Here is a 24584-nt window from a genome sequence, read left to right on the forward strand (position 1 = left end):
CTTACACAGTAGCTCTTCAGTCTGATAAAATCTACAGTCATAGGTATAGATCTATCACTATTTCTGTTCAGTGCTTTGATGTAATCCAGCAGGTCAGCAAAGAATTTATAGCCCCCCTTGAGCACACAGAGGGCCACGATGTGATGGCCTCCCATCTCCTTCATCACATCTCGAGCCAGCCGTTCAGTCCTACAGAAATAAAATCAAGAATTTAATAGAAATTAAATTATATTATAAAAGGAACATTTAAACTTTACAACAAACATCCCTTAAAGATTAAACTTCGAATTCCCTGGCAGTCCAGTCGTTAGGACTCGGCACTTTCAGTGCCGTGGCCCTAGGTTCGATCCCTGGTCTGGGAAACTCAGATCCCGAAAGCTGCGAGGCTCAGCCAAGCATTAAAAAAAAAAAAAAAAAGAAAAAAGATTAAACTTCAACAAAACACATCCTTTGCCCCCATGAAGTATAATATCCTTGCTCATAAAGTGAAGATAAAAATTTCAAAAACCTTCCAAATCCAAGTGTACTGTTACATCTATCATAAATTTTAAAAACGCAAATTAAAATAAGATACAATTTTCACCTATCAAACCAGCAAATTCCAATAATACAATATTAGAAGAGATTGTAAGGAAAGAGCACTCTCATATACCATTGGGAGTATAAATTAATATAAACTTTTTGGAGGATAATTTGGCAGTATCAAAACATTCAATAAACACCTTCCCCTTGTCACAAAATTTCCCCGTGGATAAATTTGAGCAACTGCCCAAACATCTATAAAACGATGTTCCCTTCTAGTATGATCTGCAAAAGCAAAATAATGGAGACATCTTGCACCTAATCAATAAGGAACTGGTTATATCAATTATGGTACAGCCAGAAAATGGAATGCCATGCAACCTTTAAAATATATGAGATAGTTCTGGATGTATTAATATGAAAAAATGCCCAATAAATTTTAGACCTATATGATAGTAATACCCATGTGTTAAAATATATAGTATATGTACATGGCCAATGTATAGGGAGGAAATGTGTACAGCAGGCTGAGAGAACTTCACTCTTCTTGTTTAAGCCTCTATAGTTAGAATATTTTAGAATTCTAGAATATAGCTATATTAGAATAGAGTTATAATATTGATATTATAATTTTAAAATAAAAAACAACAGCCAGACACACAAGGCAAGCATTTAAATAACAAGTAAAGTTTTTCACTGCAATTCATTTAACAGGAAATTTTCAAGCTAGACGTGCATAATCATCAAAATCTGACCTTGTCTTCCCGTGATTCAGCCCCAGTCCATTACCCTGTTCAGGGTTGAGAAATCAGACTTTGTGCCTAGAGTTCATTCTTCCAATCTCCCTTCAATATTTACTTTATTCTACTCCCTACAGATTCCCAGTATACTATGACTTATACTGGGTAATTAGTAAGCTCTCCCTTCCTCCCTTTTTTGTCAAGAGGGCTTTTAAAACAGAAAGCATCTATTATGTGACAAGCTGGTCTAGTTCATGTTCAAACATCAACTACTTAAAACAGTTGCTGACACTTGAAATTAATATAAGAAAAAAACAAAATTTCAATTTAAGATCGTACTAACCTGTCCATAATTAGTCCATGAGGAATAAACACCTTTTCCAAATCCTCAGCATAATGATTAGGTATACAAAATAAATCTAGGTCATAACCTGGTTCATCATCACTAATCTGAAAGAGAAATATGGCTGTTTTCAGTGAGAGCATTTCATGATACAAACACTTGATTGGATTTAGACGTTTAGAACCCTTAGCCTATCACAGAAATTTAGGTATGATATCAAGAACTTTCTGTAATTTCGTAGGTATGATAATGAATTACAGTTATATAAGAAATCAACCACATGTTTTAGAGATGAATAGTTAAGATTACAGAAGTAAAATGACATGAAATTTTCTTTAGTTCAGCAGAGTAAAAGAAAAACTTTAAAGAGCTAAGACAAATGTGGCAAAATCTTGACAATATTATAAACGCGTGATGAGTATATGGGGATCCATTATATTATTCTCCCGACTTTTGCAAATGTTTGAAAATTTAGTAAAAAATGCTTAATACAGTATAGTCTAGCAAGTTAAAATATTACAGCGAGCAAGAAAAACTGCTGTTCCCCACCTCAAACCCAAAGAGTCTCTCTCATCTCACAGTAGGAAAAAAAAATCACCAAAAAAGCTAAGTGATTCCTTAAAAATCCAAACTTCTAGAAGTCTGAGATTGTTATAATCAACTCATGAGGTGCCTTCATAATAGATACTCTAAGATTGTTTGAGTAGGACCACATATTGGTCGTCTTGATATGTCCAGTCCTTATAATGCAAAATGTTTAATAACACTGATGATGAGGGACCTGTGGTGGTAAAATGTACTATGATTACAGTTTTATAATTATATAATGGGCCTATAAACACAGAAAAATATAACAAAATCATAAAAAACTTTTGTCTTGCGGAGGGGAGTTACAGCGATTTTATTTAACTCTTTATACTATATATCCCAAATTTTCTTCAGTGAGTACATATTGCTTTTTAAAAATATCAAGTCTTTCTTATAAATTATTTGTGGTAGTATGTGTTTTTATATACATATGTGAAAAGTATGGGGAAATTTTATGATATATTAAAACCAAATCTACAAACAAAAAAATTTTAATACAAAAAGTTAAAAAAAGAGGAGAGAGAGGGAGAGAGGAAGAAAGAAAGGGTGGGTATGGAAGAATATACCAAACAATAGTCAACTGTAAGAAGTGGGGACCTGCCACTTTCTACACTTTGACTTCTTTTTTTTTCCCCACTGCCAATTTCACTTTTTAAAAAAATTATAGTTGATTTATAATTCCCACTCAGCATTATATTTAAAGCTTATTCAAAGACACAAACCACAATTATAATACTGTCTCACATGACATTCAAGACTAAGTATCTTCCAAATCACATTCAAGAAGCTGATGACATGAACTCTGGCAGTTTGCAAGAAATACTGGTCAAACCATAATTAAATCTCACTGCATCAGTTAATATCTATTGAGTACCTCCTCCTTCAGTCAGCACTGTATTAGGTGCTTAAGGACAAGTAGCTTGGTTTTCAATAAATTTCTAAAATATATACTTAAGATACATTTATTATTCACAGAATTGATAATTATATTCTAAGAAATTTGAGGTTCACATCATCTCTCTTTCAGTCCCAAGAGCTCTGAGTTTTCCAGACTTCGGTGGAATTTCAAGTACCGTCATGTCAGACTGGTAGTAGCTGTGCACCGCTTCTGCTTGGAGCACGTGGCCAGGAGCCTGGCAGTGACTCAGGCAGGTGGACTGGGACATGCCCACAGGTAAGCTCCAGCAGCACATAGTGCACAGGCACTCGCTCGGCACGAGGTGTGAAGTCAATATTGATTTGTTTTTTTAAAAACATGTATTACTTTCATATGCAGGAAAAAAAATCCTATTTTGAGGGGCAAAAGATTATGCCAGGTCCTCTAAGGTGAAGTACTAATGTATCTGCTAAACATTGTCATCAGGCTTATTTCAGAAGACATTTACTATAAAAAGAATGGGAGTATGGAGGTTCCTTAAAAAAACTAAAATAGAGCTATCATACAACCCAGCAATCCCACTACTGGGCATATACCCTGAGAAAACCATAATTCAAAAAGAGTCATGTACCACAATGTTCACTGCAGCTCTATTTACAATAGCCAGGACATGGAAGCAACTTAAGTGTGCATCGACAGATGAATGGATAAAGAAGATGTGGCACATATATACAATGGAATATTACTCAGCCATAAAAGAAATGAAATTGAGTTATTTGTAGTGAGGTGGATGGACCTAGAGACTGTCATACAGAGTAAAGTAAGTCAGAAAGAGAAAGACAAATACCGTATACTAACACATATATATGGAATCTAAAAAAAAAAAATGGTTCTGAACCTAAGGGCAGGACAGAAATAAAGACACAAATGTAGAGAATGGACTTGAGGACACGGGTGGGGGAAGGGTAAGCTGGGACGAAGTGAGAGAGTGGCATGGACATATCTACACTACCAAATGTAAAATAGATAGCTAGTGGGAAGCAGCCGCATAGCACAGGGAGATCAGCTCGGTACTTTGCGACCACCTAGAGGGGTGGGATGGGGGGGTGGGAGGGAGGCGCAAGAGGGAGGAGATATGGGGATATATGTATACGTATAGCTGATTCACTTTGTTATAAAGCAGAAACTAACACACTACTGTAAAGCAATTATACTCCAATAAAGATGTTAAAAAAAAAGAATGGGACTAGGACATTTGTGTCATCTACAAGAGTATTTCAAGCAAGCATTACTTTTATAATGCTTCATAACAAGCAAGCATTACTTTTCTAAATTTTATAAACTGAAATTTAGTTAAAAGTTCTGGGAAAAGAAGAGCTAGACCTTGCTAGATGCTACAAGAGGACAAACATTGATATCAGGCTCATCAGAACAGATCTGCTATTACCTGACAAGAATGAAAACGTACCATTTCATAGTGCTTTTAAAGTCAAGATCCGGAGCACCAAAATGGCTTCCCTGAGACTTACTCACCCCTTCCTCCCAGTTACTCACTGCTTCTGCCATAAGCATAAACCAGGACCCACCCAGGACTCTTTGAAACATGCAACACTTATAAAGCCTACTGGTTCTGTGAAAATGGCTCAGTGCCTGGCTATGGGTTTTGCAGGCAGCCTAAGAACTTCAAGAGTCTTGTTTGTCTCAATCAAAGCCAATGTGAATTCTGCCCAGAGTTCATCCCAAACATGCAGTTTAACACAGACAGACCAGCACAGATGTACCCCCCCCCAAATAGGAATTCTCTCTCTGTCAACACGCCAAATTAATTTCCAATTCAGGGACTTCCCTGGCGGTCCAGTGGTTAGGACTCTGCGCTTTCACTGCTGAGGGCCCCGGTTGGGGAACTAAGATTCCACAAGCTGTGTAGCGTGGCAAAAAAATGTTTTTTAATTAAAAAAATTCTTTTTTCCAATTCAAAAGGTTTTATTTTCAATCAATACTATTAGATTTACATATCACATTCCGTGTAAAAGGGTTGATATGTTATTTCAAGATTAAAAAAACATGTCAATATAACTCTTCCCAAAAGGCAAAAATAAGAATTCATAAAACCTGTATCACTTGAGGTACTTTAGGCATAAGTTCACAACTTTGTTATAATTCACTATAAATACATGGGGTGTATTTATGGGGGTCCTAATTTAAGAAACATATGATTTGGCCATGCATAGATAATTGTCAGAACTGGGCAAGGACTACATGAGGGTTCATTATACTAATATGTGTACCTGTGTATGTTTCAAATAAAGTTAAACAGGAAGCAATTTATTTAAATGATAACAAGGCACCAACATCACTTTTTCTCAATTTTACATTAATGAAAAATCCAAGTTTTAAAAATTCATATTTAATGTTCAAATATGTATTAGAATAGTAATTGTTAAATGGTGAGGACCTTATTCAGGACCTGTAATTCTTATCACCAACACTCACTCAAATATTTATTGAGTACCTACTATGTTGTACATACTAGAGAGGATTAGATAAATTTGACACAACTACCCTCAAAGAGCTTACAGTGTAGTAGAAGATATGACATATACATGAAAAACCATAAGACAGTGTGAAACTATTTTAAAAATACAGAAAAAGTATTATGGGAGTTTAGGAGGGTACTCAAACTCTCAGAAGCCTTGCTTGCACCTAGACCACTGACAATAAGAAATAACAGAAGATATAATTCAATAGACAGGAATTTGTTTTAATCATCCCAAGCACCAAAGCTTCATATTAAACAGGGCTAATAATCTCAATCTCTAGAAGAGCTAGAGAGAAATATACTTGGTGGCCTTTAATCTTATCAGCCCTTATTTGTTCCATCTGATATTGGTTAATATCTGGTATTAATTAACCCCATCTAACATGGATTAGTTAACAATCCAGTGGGTACTCTGATAGGAAGGGATTGCAATATGTTTAATTATATAAAAATGCATCCAGCACCCACCTTGATTAAGGTACTATGCAATAGATTTTGTAGGGGGATACAAAGATGATTATAAATTTAGAGCCTTCAAAGAGCATATAATCTAATGGAAAAGACATATACACATATAACTAACTATACAGCACATTAAAGCTTATAATCTGTACCAAATCTAACTTCAGAAGCCCACAAACGTGTGATTATCAAAAGCGGTTATACACACTAAAGATAAACATGGAACCCAAGGTCAGCCAGCACCAATGACTCCCTCCTAAAGCAATATCAAGCTTAAAGTAGTCAATATATTCTGTTGCCTAGGATATAAACTGAGTAAATTAGACTGGTATGTCTCTGATACTGAATTAGCACAGCCTTCTAAATCAACTAGGCAATAGCAATGCCCAACTTTGTATATGAGTATAAATCACATCTGTTTTATTATTTGTGACTTGGTGTTGCGTGTCTAAGCACGTGGTTATTACCAACACCTTCTAAAAGAACTGCATTAGTCTGCCACAACAAAATACTGTAGACCGGGTGGCTTAAACAACAGTAATTTATTCCCCACAGTTCTTTAGGCTGGGAAGTCCAAGACCAAGGGGCCAGCAAAGTAGGTTTCATTCTGACGTCTCTTCTCTTGGCTTGTAGGCAGCCATCTTCTCCTAGCTATCTGTGTGCTGAGCGCTGGGGCTGGAAACTCTCCGGTGTCTTTCTTAAAAGACCAGGGCCCCACCCTCATGACCGTACCTAATCCTAATTACCTTCCAAAGGCCCCATCTCCAAATACCATCACATTGGGGGTTAGAGCTTCAACATATGAACTTAACATAAAATGGCTAAAGATCGCAAAGAAGGTCCTGGATGGCTTTGGGGAGGGCCCAACCCCAAAATATTTGGGGGAGAGCCCTGGAGGGGCTGGAAGTGGTAAACAAATGAAATGTGGTTTCTCTGCAGATCCACCTTTCCTACTCTGATTTCCAGTTCAGCCAGAAATGGCCAAAGGATAGGTTATTAATAGCTCTCAGTTACTTACCATTTATCCAGACAGTTCAGAAATCTGACTGCATCTCCTCAGAGCTTTAAAACATAGCTCTCAAATTCTAGCCTATCTGTAATATACTTGTTAATGGTAAAATCTACAAGGCACTTTTATTAATATGAAAGATTATTGAAAATGTAACATTACTATCTTTTGTCTATTTGCTATCATAAATTACCAAAATAATTTTATTTTTCAGTAAAACTGAAGCCACAAATTCTTAATAATTATGTGTCACATCGATAATAATGGTTTCCATACATGAAAAATTTTGTGGTTTACACATGTCTAATTACAGAGATATACTATCTAAAATTACAGTAAGCATGGACATTAACTCGAGCTAAGACAACACATGCAACATCAATTCATCATCTGTGAGCAGGATTGCTTAAGCCTGTTTGTGGTCAAAAAATGACAGTGTTCCTGGGTCCAAACAAGACTAAATGGAAGTGAGGAAGCGAGTCTTTAAAAATATGAATTAAAAGATGTACAGTAATAGATAAAATACATTTTATTTTATTCCTAGTAACCAACAATAATTCCAAGCTTCTAGAATAGGCAGAAATGGCTAGGTGGCATATTTTTACCTTTTATATTCAGACACTTTAAAATTCTCAGAAAAACCCAAAGCAGATGTGTCATCCCCTTGGGATAATTTGTAATAACTCAGGATATCATAAGACCAAAATTATGAACTACTGATGCATTTATCCCTAAATGTGAAAAGAATTAAAAGGTTTACAAGAATCTAAGGGTTACAAGAATTAAAATCAGCATTCTATTCAACTCAGGGATAAATTATTACCTGCTTCTACGTAAGCGGGCCCATAACTACTATCTAATACTATCATCTTTCCTTTCCAGTGTGCACAGTGGAATAACAGGCATGTTAATTCTGGGCAAAACATAAATGTCTATCAATTATCAGAAGCACAGTGCTGAAGATAGTAGTTTCATAGCAATCTGAAGTGTTTGTTTGAATTCTTATTAGTAGCAAGTTATTCTAAATGTTTGTTAGTAATTTGGTAGCCACTGGTGGAAAATAACAATCCAGTCTCAATATTAACGATGGTGGTTGACACTTTTATAGCATATAAATCTTATCAATGCACACAATATACAATTACAGATAGGAAGAAGAGCACACTAGCACATCTTTATCATCTCTTCACAGGGGAAAAGAATGACATGGCCCAGTTACTGCCTAGTGAACTACAGAAACCTAAAAGAGAACTTCAAGACCCCTCTTCTCTGCTGATCTCGTTGGTCCTTTTGTCTTTTTCCTACCTCCTGCCTATGGACTTTCTGTGACACCTAGATACAAAAAATGGACAGAAAACAATTAAGATGAATCTACAGTATGCATGTCACGTTAATCAATTTGTAGAATGAAACCCCCAAACTCAACTGCTCCATTTTTTGGTGGTCACCAAGAATAATTTTGGTCTACATTGTCAGTCTAAACCCTGATAACAATGACAGGGTTGTGGACCAAAAAAATGCACTATTTTATCAATTCTGTGAAAATTATTAGCCGGGTAAGATTTAAGTCCAGTTAATAAGGGTTACATTTCTAGCACTACCATCCTGAAATTTAGAAGATATTTTATCCACATAATGTGTATCTGATGTTTCACAATAACTTGCAAACATTCAGAAGCTTGTTCTTTGTTCAAGTGTGTCCAAGTTTACCCTGGAAGTTTAGAGAGATAGTTACAAGTAGCATGGGTCATATCAGGCAGATCTGCAGGTCAATTTCATCTAAGTGATACTGGGCAAGTTATCAATAGCTCACCAATCTGTGCCTCCAAGGTCATACTAGTGTTTATCTATCTCCCTCCTATTATGTATCTTTAGGGCAGTTATATTAGATAATGTTGCAAAATATTTACTTCAATGCCTAAAGCATAGTAAGTACTAAATAAATATCTACTACTGTCACTATGAACCTAAAAGTGGAGAGGTTAAGAGCAGACTCTGGGGCCAGATAGCTTAGATTCAAATCCTAGTATTGCTGGGTAATCTTGGGAAAGTTACTTAACCTCTCTGAGCCACATAAATTTTTTAAATAAATATCAAACCAGTTAATATGTGTAAAGGGCTTAGTAACCAGCATACAGTAAGCACTATTTAAGTGTCCGTCACTGCTAACATGAAGACAATTTCTGGGAAGGAAATTAAAAAAGGAACAGGAATTTGCAAACCGAAAACACAATCAATATCTTGATGCTCAAACAAAACTAACAGCCAGGTCTAGCAAAAATAATTCACTATATGCTGGTGCAGCCATTGGACCCCAAAGCTTAAAAGCATCTAACTTCCTCAGCAACTGAATAAAAACAGTTGAGTACCTACTATTAGCATAACATTTAAGTGTATGGACCCTCCTTGAGAGAGACCTAGGTTTGAGTCTGAGCTCCTCTTAATAACTGTGTGACACTGGGTATGTTACGTTAAGAGGTTAAGTTACTTAACCTCTCACTGAGGCTTCAAGGATTCCTCATCTGTAAAACGATAATCATACTCTTGTTAGAGGGTTGTTTTGAGGACTAAACAGGACTATGTAGGTAAACACATCGATAGATATTATTACTATTCCCAGTCAGGAACCACGCAAAGGTTGTTCATTCACAAAGACCGGCTATCCTTTCAATAACACCATGAGGTAGTTAGCACCTCAGTTATACATAAGACACTTAAATCCAGAAAGGTAGTTACCCAAGGCTACACTGCTAGTAAATAACCCACGCAAGCAGGATCCCAGGCCAGACTCCATTAAGAGCACTACTCTTTACCTTAAGTCACAATGCCTAATATGAACTAGAACCCTTCCCTTTTTAGGGCTCAAGTGGTTAATTATTTAATGTATTCATCCAACAGACCATCACTGAGAATTTCTTGCATGCCAGGCACTGTACTACGCGCTGGGGTTACAGCGGTGCTTCCTGCCCTTATAAAGTTTATGTTTTTGTGGGAGAGACAATCAACAGGTAATAAGGTAACTGCTAAAATAATAATAATAATAGTAATAATGCAGGCTAAGGCATTTAACTATTGAGAGAGGGTTGGCTATTTTAGCAAGCGTGATCAAAATGGGAGGGTAAGGGGAGGGAGCAGCTGGGCTTGTTCGAGAAACAAGGAAAAGAACCAATGAGGCTGGAGACAGGATACCAAAGACGGATTACGGTGCCAATGCCCTTGAAGGTAAGGACCAGATTCGCATTTTTTGTCCCCTGCAGCATCAAAGAGCATAGGATCCGGATTCAAGCAGATCTGATTACGAGGCCTGGCTACCTCTGGGCCGTGGGAAAGCTACCTAATATCGGCTAACTACTTTCTACGTGTGTAAAAAGGTAGGCATGGTTACCGCTGCCAAGGCTGCCGTGAGGATGCAATGAGGCAATGCGCATTCCCACAAATAATCATTACAATGTCTGCAAAACTAGATTAAAATACCAGTCCCCGCATGCCTCCCATGTGGTCGTTTCCGTGCTCCTGGTCCCTCTCATGGAGCTGCCCCGAGGACCTCACCCACACACCGCAAATCGACAGGGAAGAGCCCCTCCTAAGAAAGCTCCCACCCTCACCCCGCCAGATCATTCCCGAACTGGCCCACGGCCCCTCCCCATAGCACGCTCGCAAGCGGCACATGTCAACCAAAACGCCATTTCCACCCTCTCCTCCCACACGCAGCCCTCCTTCCCGGGGCTCTCCTGAGGCGGCCACCCCCACCTCACCGTTCCATCCCCCCAACCGCCCGGGTGTGACGCGCGGCCGAACCCAGGAGGCTGCGGCCGCCCCCGCCCCCCGGCCCCGGGCCACGCCGACCCGAGCCCGCACTGCGGCCCCGCGTCTCAGGGAACGGCCGCCGCCGCCGCCACGGGCCTGGCGGGCCAGGCTGCTCACCACGACGCTGGGGCTGCGGGTCGCCATAACGGAGCCGGCTGGTGCGCGGGCTGAGGGCAGTCTGAGGAGGAGGAAGCCGGTGGCGGGGCCGAGAAGAAGGCGGAGGCGCGGCAGGAGGCGGCGCCGCGCGGGAAAGCAGAGTAGTCCGCCCGAGCGCTCCTCGCCGCCGCCGCCGCCGCCGCCGCTAAGAGCTGAGGCGCAGCAGGCCCCGCCCCCGCTCCGCCCCGAGGCCCCGCCCATAACGGCCGCGCGCTCCCCGCGCCCCTCCGTGGGAGCCTGCGGCTTTCCACGCTCCCGAGGTGGTCGTGGGAATTTTCTTCCCAAAGAAGCGGAGACTCCCGCGCAGCCTCTCTTCCTCTTTCCCTCAGTCTCCCATCCAGAAGGCTCCCAAATTCCCAGACCTGCCACCGCCCTCCTTTCTTCCCAGTGGCCCTAAACTGGGCGCCGGCTCTTCAGGTTCCTTGGACTGCATTGCGGCTTCCATTTTTCCTGACTCGTAGCCGGATTCTAACAAAAATCTTTAACTGGATATAAGAGTTGAGACCTAGAGCCCTAGAGTCAGCCCGATAAGGGTACAAATGTGAGGGGAACCCTTAACTGTTCTGTGACCTTGTGCGAATCAGGCTCACTGAGCCTCTCTTTTTCGTCTCAGTAAAATGGGGATATTATTAACAAGGATCGTTGAGGATTAAAGAAGATGATGTGTACGTATATGGTGTGTGCATATGTATATCTATCTATCTATCTATATATATATGGTACAGCACTTAGGACAGTGCACAATCAGTAAATGGGAACTATCACCTTTGCTGATCTATATTCTTTGCCACCACAATTCCCGATACGGAAATGGGTGAAAAAATCTTCCCCGACTCTCCAATAGGTCGAGTAAGCAAATAAGAGTTGTTCCATTCCTAACGTGCTCATCTGTGTAGCTCCAGCACCCACCCACCACAGTGCCCAGCACAAAGTTGGTGGCCTCCATTAAGGCCACTGAGGGAAATGTGATGGTAGGTGACTTGTGAAACGGGGTAAGTCATTGAAGTCGGAGCTTCAGTCTCTTTCTCTAAAAAATAGTGCTGCTATGAACTTTTTTGTTTTTTTACGTATCTTTTGGTGAACATGAGTGCATTTCCATTGGGTATATAGACTTTGAAGTTCGTATTAGCACATTTTTATTACTTATTCTTTTAACAATCATTGTTTCACTGGGAAATTAATTCAGAGAACTTTCGGTTATACATTTGGCCCCTGACACAAATGGACTCAGCCACCCACACTGGTTTCTAAATTAGATACCAACACTTCAGAACCCTTCCAGCTTGCTTCTGGCTTGCAGTTTCTTTCTCCAGCCCCTATGGTACCACATACTCCTGTATTTTAACAGAGATTTGAAATAAATGGTGAAAGCCCAGTTGACTTTAAAGACAAAGAAACAGTCATTATTTCAACCCTGTCATTCTAGGTGACAACTTGGAGCTTTTACTTGTGTTTAAAATTTAAAACAGCAAACAAAGTGCAGTCTACAAGACGTAATCCTTTTGTTTGGTAAGTGAAAATCTGGTTAATGTATGAAATATTTTACTGAATTTGGACAATGTATTTAAAATTGAAATGTATTCTTTTAAATTTTTAATTGTTTCAAAACTAAAGATGAAATCAAGAAAATAATGGTTTTTACTATTACAGAAAATAATTTTGTCAGACAAAATAATTTTCTCGTATAATTTTGTCATTCTGGGTGTCAAATATGCTATGTATGCCACCGATCTTTACTAGAATATCTGCATGAAGGAAGAAATAAGGAAAGCATGGGTATAACCCAAGATTCCCCTGCCCCACTCCTGACTTTCCAGAACAGTTTTGTAATCCACTTATGTGGACATAATGAGGAATTATTTCTGTACCACAACCAATTCTGAGTATATTTCTGCTCCACACATTACCATGGTGCTGTGGTCCACCAAAACTTGTATTTCTATTAAAAAAAATTATCACTGCAACAATACTTATCCTAGGGCTTCCCTGGTGGTGCCGTGGTTAAGAATCCACCTGCCAATGCAGGGGACACAGGTTTGATCCCTGATCCGGGAAGATCCCACATGCCACAGAGCAGCTAAGCCCGTGCACCACAACTACTGAGCCTGCGCTCTAGAGCCCATGAGCCACAACTACTGAAGCCTGTGCACCTAGAGCCCGTGCTCCACAAGGAGAAGCCACTGCAATGAGAAGCCCGCACGCCGCAACAAAGAGTAGCCCCCACTCACTGCAACTAGAGAAGGCCCGTGTACAGCAGTGAAGACCCAATGCAGCCAAAAATAAAAATAAATAAATTTATTAAAAAATACTTATCCTAAATGTTGAATTTTCAAACTGAATTTACAATAGCTTTCTCAATGTCAGATGTTTCGCCTTCATCAGAATAAATTCCCATTAGCTTTACTTTGATTCCATGAATTGGATGACAAATTGAACCATTACTGGAATTAACCAATGTGATGGTTAATTTTTATGTTTCAACTTGGCTTGGCCATGGTGCCCAGATATTTGGTCAAACATTATTCTGGATGTTTCTGTGAAGGTGTTTTTTTGGATGAGATTAACATTTAAATCAGTGGACTCTGAGTAAAGCAGATTACGTTCCCTAATGTGGGTAGGCCTCATCCAATCATCTGAAGCCCTGAATAGAACAAAGGCTGACCTCCCCTGCAGGCAAGAAGGAATTCTGCCGCCTTTTTGGACTGGAACTGCACCTCTTCCCTGTGTCCAGCCTGTTGGCCTTCTCCATCAGATTTTGGACTCGCCAGGTCTCCACAACCGTGTGTGCCAATTCCTTAAAATCTCTCTCTCTCTCTCTCCCCCCCCCCCCCCCCCACACACACACACATACCCTGTTAGTTCTGTTTCTCTGGAGAACCCTGACTAATATAATTGATTTTCAATGTGAATCATCTCACGATATCAATATAAAACTGACATCATTTAACTGTGAAGTTCTCCTGCAAATAGAGCTACTTATTAAAAGGTATTGTTTCACTTTTCATCATGTACAAGGAAACCTGAAATCAAAAATGAGTAAATGAATTTTGAAGAAGTTATTTGATCTAAAAAAAGTCATTCACGAGCAATATGAAGATACCCTCTCTGCAGCTGCATCTTGTTAAATCACCTTTGCTGCACGGCCTTCTTAAAATAACTACAAACCTTTGAGGTAGATGATGATGCTGTCTCTGTAGACATGTCTTCTGGTTTTCATGTAGTCAGTGATAATAACTATCAAAAATGTTTTGTTCATGTTACACATTCATGATCAATTTTCTGGAATAACAAATTTGGTATTTTTTTATCAGTTATGCACTTTAGTTTTTTGAACCCATGCTGAAAGGGTGGACTGCAAATTTAAAAAAAATGAGGGTTGTAGATTTGCAACATATAATAAATGACATAACCATTGTACCAAGAGCATTCAGATTACTCGCTGTATTACGTTCTATGGCAGGACATATTTCTGCCTCTATTTCCTGAATGTATTTTACATACACATAAATATGTAATTCCCTGTGTCCACTGGCCTACTGACTGGTGGCCTAGCAGCTTCTTGTAACTTGCAGGTTTTGGCACGGGCACACCCAGCTGGCACACCCAGTGTCCAGCAAGGGGCACAGTGGTGAATACTGCCCCCCCCCAATCCCTACCCAGGACAAGAATGAGTCGGTTGTCTTTAACTCCTAGTGTCAGTGCACTTGCTTTGTTATCAGTGAACACCCAGCACACTGTCCTTGAGAGGGAGCTGTTAGTTACCTTGTATTTGGAAAAACTTAGGAAAAGGGAGAAGAGTTATCACTGGTTGTTGTTTAGGTTTAACTCTCTGTTAAAGTGAGAATTTGGTTCTCTGTACATGCATCTCACAAGCTAGTAGATGAGACCAAGGCAGAAGCTGGAATTAAAAAGTGGTGATGCAACAGACCCATCCTGGCTTATTTCAATTCAACTATTAATACACTTCGTGTGAAAATGAAAAATCTGGGACAAATGCTAAACTGGACAAGATGCCGGGATAACACATAAGCTGGGAATGTTTTGGGCAAACTGGAATGTATATACCTACAATGTATATACCTACAATGGTATAGGGCCAGCTGGGGGATGCTTTCCAATGCTGCTGATGGCAGCTCTTCAACTGAAGTCCTCCAATCTCTGAGAGTTTTCTCCCTCTCCAGTTCACTTTGGCCACCTGCCTAACGTTAAGCATGCTTCAGATCCACGGGAGACCTCCAATTCCACGGTCTATCACCCTGTTCTCGGCTTCCCTTACATCCCTGACTTCCCAGTTCAGTTTGCATCCCACATGAACCACTCTCTCACCACTGCCAGAAGTCCTTTGTGCCCTTCTAATTCTGCTCCGCCACAATGGCAAAGCCACATCCTGGATCAACCTACAGCCTGTTTTGTCTACCCGTTGGACTGTGGAGGGCTGTAGGAGAAAACCCCGCAACCATGCGGGTTGGTTCCTCTACAGATTCACGGTCTCAAACCTCAACTGGGCCCTAAACACCCCTCCACAATCCTTCACAAGTGCTTGGTCAGCTCCCTGCCTTGTTCCCCTCAGTAATGCTCTTAACATTCATCCCTATTCAACCCCATCAAATTCACTCTAGAATGAAGACTCAACCCATTAACTTATGAAGAGAGGGAAGGAATCAGGCCTGAATCACATCAGTTCCTTCCACCCGCATCTACACTGCTTCTTCCCCTTTATCCTCCAGGCCCAGAGGTGATGAGTCTCTCCATATTTGCTCTATCTACTTTCTCACTTCCCATCTCCCCTCAACAAACTTTCATTGTCTTCTGCATCCACCATTGGACTGAAACAGCTTTGACAAAGAACACCAGTGACTGCTATCTTGCCAAATCCGATGGACACTATCTTTGGCCTTGTATAACTGTCCTTCACATTGCATTTGATACTATTTATCACTTTGTTCTTGAATGTCTCTGCCATCTCTTTGGCTTCCGGAACACCACCTTCCTGATTCTCCTGCTGCCCTATTTCTTCTTGCTTTCTCTCTCAAAGTTTCCAATATACCCTTCCCCAGTGTTAACATCCAATACAACCACACCCAGTACAATGATCAAAATCAGGAAACTCACATTGCTACAACAGTGTTAACTAATCTAGAACCCTTATTTAAATTTCACCAATTGTCTCGTTACTGTCCCTTTCCTGGACCACGCTGAATCCAGGAATGCATGTTGCATATCCTTAAGTCTCCATCATTCTGGAACAGTTCCTCACTCTTTGTGATCTTGACTTTTTTTTTTAATTGGAGTATAGTTGCTTTACAATGTTGTGTTAGTTTCTACTGTACAGCAAAGTGAATCAACTATGCATACACATATATCCCCTCTTTTTTGGATTTCCTTCCCCTTTAGGTCACCGCAGACCATTGAGTAGAGTTCCCTGTGCTATACAGTAGATTCTCATTAGTTAACTATTTTATACATAGTATCAATAGTGTATATATGATCTTGACAATTTTGAAGGGCACTGGTGAGTTATTATTCTGTACAATTTCCCTCAATTTGGGTTTGTCCAATGGTACGGCCTCATTAAATTTCAGGCATTCCATTTTGGGTCAGAAATACAGCAGCTGTGATGGTGTGTCCTTCACAGTGCTTCGTATTTGGAGGCATATGCTACCAATCTGTCCCATTACTGATGTTCATTTGGATCACTCAGTTAAGGCAGTGTCTGCCAGGTTTCTTCACTATAAGATACTATTTTCCCCTTTGTAACTAATAAAGGTTATGAGGAATGATACTAAGACTATGTAAATATTGTTCCTCATCAAACTTTCACCAATTTTAGCATCCACTGATGATTCTTGCCTGAAGTAATTATTACTGGGGTGTATGTCAAATGTTGATTTTCCTATTAACATCATTCCTTCTTAGTTTATTAGCTGAAATGCTATTATAATGGAGAGCGTTCCCTTCTCCCCAGTCATTATTTATTAAATTATTTATATCGTCATGGACTCACGGGTTCCAATTTTATCTTATAGGTAATGATCCATTAATAGCATTACTTTGTTGCCCAAATTGCCCAAGATTTGGCTGTTGGGAGTCCCTCTATGTTGGCTCCTGTGTCTTGATATTTCCCCACCATTCTTTGAGCACTTTTTTTTTTTTTTTTGCCGCGCCATGCAGCATGCGGGATCCTTAGTTCCCCCAACCAGGGGATCAAACCCGTGCCCCCTGCACTGGGAGCATGGAGTCTTAACCACTGGACTGCCAGGGAAGTCCTGGGCACTTTCTTAATTTCTGGCACCGCATGATATTCTAGGCTCATCTTGTACTTTCCCTGCCCTAGCCTTGGAATCAGCCATTTCCCCCAAAAGCCCTGGTTCCTTTCATTGGAGAGTGGCGTTAGAAACCAAGCTCTGGGCACTAGGTTATAATTTAAATCATGATGATAAAAACCAAGAGTCTTATAATAAGCTTTTAAAGAGTAATTTATATTTATTTATTTGTTTGTTTGTTTTGGCCATGCCACGCGGCTCGCAGGGTCTTAGTTCCCCGACCTGTGATTGAATCCAGGCCCTCGGCAGTGAAAGCGTGGAGTCCTAACCACTGGACCTCCAGGGAAGTCCCAAGAGTAATTATATTTTAACAACTAAGGTTTAAAATGTAATGCCATCTATCAGTATTTAGTATGTGTATGTATACTTAAATTTGTATATTGAAATACGTACATTTTGAGGTATGTTAAATTCTTTTTTGAAAAGGGAACCTTATATAAAATAGAATTAGTAGCTCACAAAAATAAAAAGGACTACACATTAAGTACACAGTTTGTTCTCAAGGTGAGGCAATAAAAGAATTACTTTAAAAAAATTTATTTATTTGGCTGCACCAGGTCTTTAGTTGTGGCATGTGGGATCTAGTTCCCTGACCAGGGATCGAACCCAGGCCCCCTGCATTGGGAGCATGGAGTCTTAACCACTGGACCACCAGGGAAGTCCCAAAAATTACTTTCTAAATGAAGGCAGAGTTGTTGCCTCACCCAACATAAATCTGTACTCTTAAAAGGCCAACCTTCATGCTTATGTGCTGCATTTGAGTGTTTCTGCTATAGACAATTGTAGAAAAATCAGCAAATAAGACAGAAAGAATAATAAAGGGTTCCTTACTTCTAGAGAAGTTAAAATCCCTAAGGTTATGTTACCTGCTATTGTGGTTTTCAGAAAGCACTGTTGCTCCGGTTATTAATACAGCTAAGGCTGTGGCTTCTTGGGGTTCTCAGGTTATGTGTATGCTGACATGACATCTCTTTCTAATGTTGCTCTTTTCCAGGACGGGGCCCAAAATTCAGAATACTAAAATGAACAGGGTATTTTACACCAAACCATCTTTAGCACCCTCCTAGGTGGCTGCTAGCACCAAAAGCTTACTCCCTCATCTGCTGACCCGTGGTATCAGGATGGAGGGGTGTGTGTTAGAAATAATTAGGTATAATAGATATGCTTCATATATTTTTAACGAGCTCAACAGTAAACTGTCTTATATAGTTCAGGCTTCCAACACAGGGAAAGTTTTAAGTCAAAGACAGAAGCTCAGGTTACTTTAGGTTAATTTTGTATAGGCCAAATACTACTATAGGAAATTGGGTACCTTTTCAAGCTGGGTAGTAACAAGGTGACAGATAAATTGACTTCTAAAGAAGATTTTATGGCTGAGTTTAAAATAGCTCTGTTGTTTGAAAGTGATTATATAGCACACACTGTACTGGGACAGATTTTAACACCCTGAAGGTTTATCAAGGCCTTCTCTGTTCATAATATGTTTTTGCCTCAGGGTTATCATACACTAAGTTAATAAAAAGTTACAAGTAGGTCCATTCACTTGCGTACAATTCTCTAATAAGGCATTCCATTTCCCTCCATTCTGATACTTTTGGTTACTCTAAAAAATGAAACAGAACCATTCCATCTTTCAGCACTTGGTTTCTGCTCTCCCTTCACACTTACTTAAAGGGCCCTGCTATAAATTCGATAGAGCTGTGCCATCTGATAGAGCAGCCACTAACCACACGTGGCTATTTAAATCTAAGTTTAAGTGAATTAAAATTAAATAAAGTAAAACACTTGGTTCCTCAGTCCTACTTAGCCACATTTCAAATGTTCAGCGGCCAGACACAGAACATTTCTACCACTGTAGAAAGTTCTGTAGGACAGCTCTGGGCTAGAGAGTCTTCTGGAAGGAATGGTAAAGAACAGTCTCAGAGCCTCGGGAGGAAGGAAGCAGGCTTTTCAGTGTAAGCTGATACTGCTACCAGGTGCATAAAACTGACAGACTGTTCCAGTGCACCTAAGACTCAGGATTCCCAGGACTATTTTGGTGCAGAGGCAGATGACTTCACAAAAGTAGACGACTACTCCAAGTGGAAATCGAAACAGGACTGAGTAAAACTGATGAGAAATCTAGTTGCGGTTGTCTTAGAATCTTATCAGAATTGCTTTTAATGCTCTATTTTCCGACAGGCATAGACAAAGGCCCCATTCTTTCTTTTCTGCTCCACTTCTAACCCTCAGTTTAGCAGGCTGTGTCAATGCCCTTGGAATGAATACATTTGCTTAAAAATTCACTATCAGTGGACTTGCAACTGAAACTTAAATTTCGAAAAGAAAAGCATAACTCTTTCCCTGACTGATACGTTATTTCAATTCTCTGATTTGTGGAGGGGGCGCTCTTAAAGAAAAACTCACAAGGGAGGAATCGAAGCAGGAGAGGGAGAGAGGTGAGCAAGGACACAGAGCCCTGGACTGACCCGCTGCAGCAGTCCTGCCTTCAGGCCCGGGGGACAAGGATTTTGTATCCTGGAATCATTGACTACCTTGGAAGAGGGTGAGTGTAGCCTCCCAGGCTCCCATCAGGCAAGGGCAAGAAACCAGAGGTCCCAGGTGTAAGGTACACTCGAAGCTAATGTGGGATGGGGGCACAGCTGGTAAAGGGACCTGGCCAGGGCACCAACAGCAACTACCACATCTGGAGGAAAGAGTATAAACTGTATTTGGATCAGGTGGCCTAGAGAGGACCCCTCTCCTTTCCCATTCAGGAATCAGGGAATTGGGAATCAGGGTGATTCGCAACCTTTTCTACTGAAGTACACCCAAAATAGGGGAAATTGGTCTTTTGAGCTGTTTTCACCCTTTAGCTGGTCCACAGGCTATGCGAAATAACTACCAGTGGAAATGACGAATCATGGGATTTTCTTTGGAAACACCTTCCTAATACAGGAAACTAGTTTAAAGGAATAGTATCAGCACGGATAAAAAATAATGCTAATAATGACTTTGTTACTACATAATTAAGACTATGCCTAATTTCCACCATTTATTAGAAATTTAGAAAGCAATTGACTAGGCAACAAATTCATTGTTGCCTAATCAACTGCTTTTTAAATAAATCATTTTCACTGGCAGCTATTTCATAATAATTTGCTTAGCCGAATCCAGGTAAAATTCTGCAATTTACATGAATATATAAAACTGTTTCTACTCAACTTTGTGTGTGGACTTTTAAAGGCATGCTATCCGACAAATGTTTGTAATAATTATTTAGCAATTGTATTTTGTCTGTATTATTTTGATCGTATATCCTAATAAAGTGTGTTTGGAGAGTTTAAATTAGCATTAAACTAGATTAATAAGCATCTGATTTTATACAGTCTACCAGAATTGCCTGTAATATATACCTGTATAACATATAATATAGAGATAATTATATATAAAGTGAATTATGACCTTTAAGATGATTTCAAACAAAACCTCAAGAACTTCTGTTTGCTTCTCCCTCCTCAAATCTGTGGAAATTTAGATGAGAATAACAAACACTTAGCACTTACCACTGGAGAAACTTAAACACTGGAGGGGTTCAATAATAGTACTGTGATTGTTATTTCTTAAAAGTCTTTGTTTTTTAGAGAAATATATATATATTTCTGTGGGAGAGGAACAGGTAGGGGTATATATGAAACAAGATTGGAAGTTAGTTAATAATTGTTGAAACTGGCTAATGTGTTCACAGTAAAAACTTTCTGCAGGGCATTTAGTAATATGAATTAATGGACTTTAAAAAATGTGCACAGAACTTTGACTTGGGAATTTGTTTAGAAATTTATCTTAAGGAGATAATCAGACAAGGGCAGAAAGCTATATGTTTAAGAATGTTCATCTCAGCATTATTTTTAAATATTTGTTACTTTGTATCCTGTAAGAAAAAAAGAAATGTTACTTCAACAAAATGAAAAAGGAATCTAAGATAGATGAAGAAATGAGATACAAAGCATAACAGTGGCAGCTGAAGGGTGAAAACAGCTCAAAAGACCAAGTTCCTCTATTTTGGGTGTACTTCAGTAGAAAAGGTTGGGAATCACCCTGATTCCCAATTCCCTGATTCCTGCATGGGAAAGGAGAGGGCTCCTCTCTAGGCCACCTGATCCGAATACAGTTTATACTCTTTCCTCCAGATGTGGTTCCCTAGTGAAATATCCTGATGGCTCACCAAGGCTTACTCCTATTTCCTTCTTCAGGCTCCCTTAACAAGAGCTGCTGTTTCTGCTGGTGTGTTTAACTTAACTTAGAAAAAAAATTCAAAATTACAGATAAGTTACAAGAATAATACAAAGAACTCCTGTATATCCTTCACCAAGATTTACCAACTTATGACATTTTACCCTATTTGCTTTATGTCTTTTTATACATACACATACATACACACACCCACATTAGTTTTTTGAACCAGTTAAAATGCAGACATGACACACCTTTACTCCTAAGCATTTCAGTATGTATTTTCTAAGAACAAGGATATTCTTATATAACAACAATGATCACAAACAGGAAATTAACATTGATACAGTATCATCTAATATTCAGTCCATATTTACATTTAGTTAAAAGTCCCCAAAATGTCCTTCATAGCACGAATTCTTTTTCTGAACCAGGATCCAACTCAGGATCGCACGTTACTTTTAGTTGTCATGTCTCTTTGGTCACATTTAACTTGGAACAGTTCCTCTGCCTTTGTTTTTCAAGACGTTGACTTTTTTGAAGAGTATGGGCCAGCTGTTCTGTAGAACATTCTTCAATCTGGAGTTCTCTGCTGTTTCTTCATGATTAGATCAGCACTGTTTGCACTAGCAAAATAATGGCCACAAAAAAACCTGCAAACAACTTAACTGTCTGATGATAGGGAAATGGTTAAATAAGCTGTGATACAGCCACAAAATGTACTATTATGCAACCAGTAAGAATGATAGAGTGTATTTACTGACCTGTGAAGAAATTTCCAAGTTTTAAATGAAAATAGCAGAATACAACTCAGTAGGTATAATATGAGCCCATTTTATCTGATTACATATATGCATAGAAACATTGAAGATTTTACAAAAAATATAATGGTGACCTATGGTCCACAAGATTATGAGGGATTAAAAAAATTTTTTTCAGTTATCTGTATTTTCTAAATTAGGTACGATGAGCGTCAGGTCATCTGTGAATAGTGAAAATACTTTTTAAAAACTTTAAAAAGTAATGGGATAGCTTCACTTTTATATCTGAAGGATCACTGTGTGGAAAGGGAATAGCTATTACTTTTCTGTACTGTTATCTACCATGAATCGGCTGATTTCACTTAAAATAACTTTATCTTATTTGCTCTTTAAGACAACCCAGTGGTTTAAGGGATATATATATATATATATATAACAGGGATACTATTTTGACAGATGGGGTGCGGCTGAGGCTGAGAGAAGGGGAGGTTACCTTGCTCAGAGTTACCACTTACTAGTGGTAAAACTAGGACTCAAACCCAGGTCTTCAGACCATAAAGCTCTTAATTTATCCACCTCCCTCTGCTCCTGTGTGGCCCCTTTTCAGGTGTCTGCTGCCTGATTCTATCTGCATAACAGGCTTAGAATTTTTACAGTTCCCCAGCTTTTGTCTCACCATTGTACCTCTGGTGATTTTCATAGGTTTTATAAGTAGGCAAATACCTTAACTTTGATTTTTTCTACTAAACAAGAATTATATATGTGTATCTATGAACATAAATGCATTTTGCTTTCTGATGTGCTTCAAGCTTTGAGTTGCCTTTACCACGTGGCATTTTTCACAAGCAAGTTGGCTAATCAACTTCATTACCTCTTGATACCCATGGCCTCAACATCTTCCTTCTCTCAACTTTCCCTTCTACCCTTTTACCTCCCAGGTGCCTACAGTTCACCCCACTCTGTATGTGTAGGTCCTTTGCCAAGGAAAGACCAGATTGTGATTTTGCATAGCTACCTATTAAATCTCTGCTAGCGGGGAGGGGCTAGGTAGATAGTCCATGTACAGTCCCAACCACTGGAAGGCCCTTTCAATCTTGCTCCTGTCACCTTATGAGTTACTCTTATCTTTGGGTCATCTGCAAAAGCAGGCTGGCAGAGAACCATATGATGGTGCTTGGACTGTCAGGGACATTAAACAGAGTCAAGAAGTCAAGTAAGGTAAGAACTCAAAAGCGCCCGCTGGCTTTAGCAACAGTCACTGGTGAACTCTGCTCGAGTGGTTTTAATGTAGTTGAGAGAAATGGAGACGTATAGACAGAAGCGAGTACAGTGCGCTAAGGAATGGATAATAAAGATATGTAAGTGGAGACATCAAGTGGGGACTTGACTTTCAAGAAAATTATATGAGAAGAGGAAAGAAATAGGGTAAAACTAGAAGGGAGCACAGGAACAAGGGACGGTGGATTAGGGGACGGAGATCTTCAGTTTGGGTTCCCTCCTTTAATCCTCACAGGTCTATGCATGGAGTAGTATTTTCACCTGCATTTAAAAGATGAGATAATGGAGGTACAGAGAGAGTCAGCAACCTAGTCAAGGTTACATGGGATCTGAGCCAAGGCCACCAAAATCTAGAGTCCATACGTAAGTAAAAAGGATTGCAGACTGATATGGAGAATTTGAGACTAAACACCAAAATTTTGGTGGCATCGGTCTGCATTGTGATGTCCTCTAGCAGGTCATCTTCCCCAGATGTAAGACTGGGGTGAACTCTAGGCAGAGGGGAGACAAAAAGGTGGAAGAGAATTACAAGAAGTGGGAAGTTGAGGCCAGTGGTGTCAAAGGGTAATGGAGGTGATTAACCATCTTATCCAAACTGAGTAGTTAAGGAAGCAAGACCAAAAACTGCCCAATAAAGAAAACGAAGGAACTAAGAGTCTGGTGAACACGGGCACAGAGTGGAAGAAGTTAGGAATCTCGGCAAAAAGTTAAAAAGAAAAACATACAAACGAAACCCAGTAGAATCCAAACTAGTTAATCAGCAGTAAGAATAGAGAGGATGGATCCAAAAGACAGAATGACAGATTCTAAGGAAGTAGATGTGGAAATCAAAGTAGATGAACTGTAGCACTATCAGGACAACTTGGTTTGAGACTCATGCTTGAGTAGCCAGCAGATTGAGTAAAAATGTCCAGGAGAATAGCACAGAGTCTCATTTGAGACTCAGCATGGAGCTTCAGCGGGTGGA

General features: G+C 39.6%; 1 protein-coding gene across 1 annotated transcript in view; it reads right to left on the minus strand.

Moving 5' to 3' along the window:
- HPRT1 (hypoxanthine phosphoribosyltransferase 1) overlaps nucleotides 1–11183 on the minus strand; it is a 32127-nt gene extending 20944 nt beyond the window's left edge. The window contains exons 1-3 of the mRNA XM_060002903.1: nucleotides 11005–11183; nucleotides 1606–1712; nucleotides 6–189 (exon numbers count right to left, since the gene is read on the minus strand). Coding sequence (XP_059858886.1) covers nucleotides 6–189; nucleotides 1606–1712; nucleotides 11005–11031 — 318 coding nt within the window. The 5' untranslated portion in view covers nucleotides 11032–11183. The remainder of the gene's footprint in view (nucleotides 1–5; nucleotides 190–1605; nucleotides 1713–11004) is intronic.
- Between the last annotated feature and the right edge of the window lie 13401 nt (nucleotides 11184–24584).

The sequence above is a fragment of the Delphinus delphis genome, chromosome X (assembly GCF_949987515.2).
Source record: "Delphinus delphis chromosome X, mDelDel1.2, whole genome shotgun sequence".
In the NCBI taxonomy this organism is placed as follows: Eukaryota; Metazoa; Chordata; class Mammalia; order Artiodactyla; family Delphinidae; genus Delphinus; species Delphinus delphis.